The 2,057-nt window shown below is 37.9% G+C and overlaps 1 protein-coding gene across 1 annotated transcript; it reads right to left on the bottom strand.

The window, feature by feature from the left end:
* Nucleotides 1–618: 618 nt before the first annotated feature.
* Nucleotides 619–1,996, bottom strand: LOC112459178. The gene is made up of 2 exons (XM_025023187.1): nt 1,658–1,996; nt 619–1,517 (listed from the first exon to the last, which is right to left on the bottom strand). Exons 1-2 carry the CDS (start codon nt 1,977–1,979, stop codon nt 1,294–1,296), a joined length of 546 nt encoding a protein of 181 aa, XP_024878955.1. The 5' UTR covers nt 1,980–1,996; the 3' UTR covers nt 619–1,293.
* Between the last annotated feature and the right edge of the window lie 61 nt (nt 1,997–2,057).

Here is a 2,057-nt window from a genome sequence, read left to right as displayed (position 1 = left end):
TATTATAAGATAAATGCAGGATATGTTCACACGTTCTTATCAAAATATCATCTATACGGCGTGATTTATTTATGACAATGAATATTTTTTTTTTTGATCAAGTACTTATTACGTAAATGATTTTAAGAGAAATGAAATATAACTTTTCGCGATAAGTAAAGATGCCATATGTAAAGTTGCTATTTCTCATTAATAATTTGCTAGTACTCGATAAATTCAGACAGTAGATTTTTAAGGACAATAGACAACTTATTGTGTGTGATATCGAGAGAAAAAGACATCGTCGAAAACGTTTTGTAGGCAAAGAGGAATTCAACACATGCGCAGGGATCAGGATGATCGATGTATGATCAGTGATAGTATCATTTTTCGAAGACAGGGATGACTGTTATCTAGTGATAACTAGTCAGAAATTGTGGGAGGAGAGCAGCTTATTATAGAAAATCGCGCCATTATTCCTTGTATATTCGTCCCATTTACCATTAGGAACACTTACCGAATAACAGAGTTTTTTCTGATGGGTTTTGATTTTAGATTACTATATCACAGGTATCGAAATGCTCCTCTAAACGTGTCTTCAACTCTTTATTTTTTTTTTTTTTTTTTTTTTTACACAGATATTTGCATATACATATACATTATACATATTATAAAATATATTCCATGAACCGGGCGAATGTATTTAAGGATGAGTGACAAGATTCGCGGTGGTCATGAGTAAAGTTGGGAGAAAGAAAATTTTTATTGATAATTTTTTGTTATACTTATTTCTTGAAACATATGTAATTTAATTTCTGGTGATAATACAATGCATCGCGTAATTCGCTGATAATGAGATTATTTCGTAGAAAATGATTCACGTATATGACGCATCTTTATATTTATACTTTGCTTTAAATTATCAAGAGAGACAGATTTTATATATACAGGATGTTCCAGGTCAATAAAACTTCAGGGAAATTCCCTGTATATAAAAAGAAAGAGATGAGAGGAAAGAGAGAGACCTCTTTTCATTTTTATGTCTTTTATTTGAATTGGAAGTAAGAAATTATGTATTCGTGTGTGTCGTATACGCTATCAGGAGATCGAAATAATAAAAGAATTTTAACACAATCTTAGATTATCAGATTTATTAAAATATCTTAACAAAATTCTCTACTCCTACAAATACAGCAGTATAGTTTTAGCAAATATGCAATTTGCTTCTCGTTACTCTCAACCTTTTCATGCTTCCTTTGAAATCGATGGTTATCTACATCCAGTTGTCCAGCTTTTTTCAAAATCGATAGTTACCTATACCCAGTCGTCCCAATTATTTTTACAGTTTACCTTTGACGCGACATCGCATTTCAGATTAGCAATGTTGAAGTAGTTGCCCCAACTGCAGTCATATAATTTCTTCTTTCCGCTTTCGCACTGGTAATATAATCTACAGTCGCACTCGTGAGCCCATTTTGAGGGACTAGAACTTGGGCAATCGCCAGGTTTAGGTTTCACGTTTTTGTCGCAGCCCGCATCTAATGGATTCATGCATATTTTTTTAGTCTCGCTAAAATGTAGACCCTCTGCGCAATGCTCGAGGAGCCAATCATCATTATTGCATTTATAATACTTATCGCAGCCACATTCGTGTTTCTTTGCATCGCCGTTCACGCACCTTGGTTTAGGATTGTTGCAGTTCCCCGGAATGCATCGCCGCGTTGAATTGTCGAAGTGCCATCCCTGGTCGCATTCACGCAGAGCCTTCCGACCGTTCTTGCACTGGTAGTATTTATTGCATTGGCACTCATGAGGTAGAAATTCGCCTTCCTGGCACACGGGTGGCGGAGGTGGCGGAGTTGTATTGCAGTCTCCCACTTCGCAAGTCTTCGTTGAAGGATTGAAACGCTGACCGACCGGACAGTCACGCACAGCTTTGCGACCATATTTGCATTCGTAGAATTTAGTACATACACATTCGTGCGGCAGTAGATCGCCATGTCTGCATTCGCCAACCGGTGGTGGGGTCGGACGGGTTGGCGGCGGGGTCGGGGGGGTCGGTGGCGGGGTCGGGGGGG

Source organism: Temnothorax curvispinosus, unplaced genomic scaffold, assembly GCF_003070985.1.
Source record: "Temnothorax curvispinosus isolate PA1 unplaced genomic scaffold, ASM307098v1 QBEX01000923.1, whole genome shotgun sequence".
Lineage (NCBI taxonomy): Eukaryota > Metazoa > Arthropoda > Insecta > Hymenoptera > Formicidae > Temnothorax > Temnothorax curvispinosus.
This window is presented reverse-complemented; position numbering and strand designations above follow the sequence as displayed.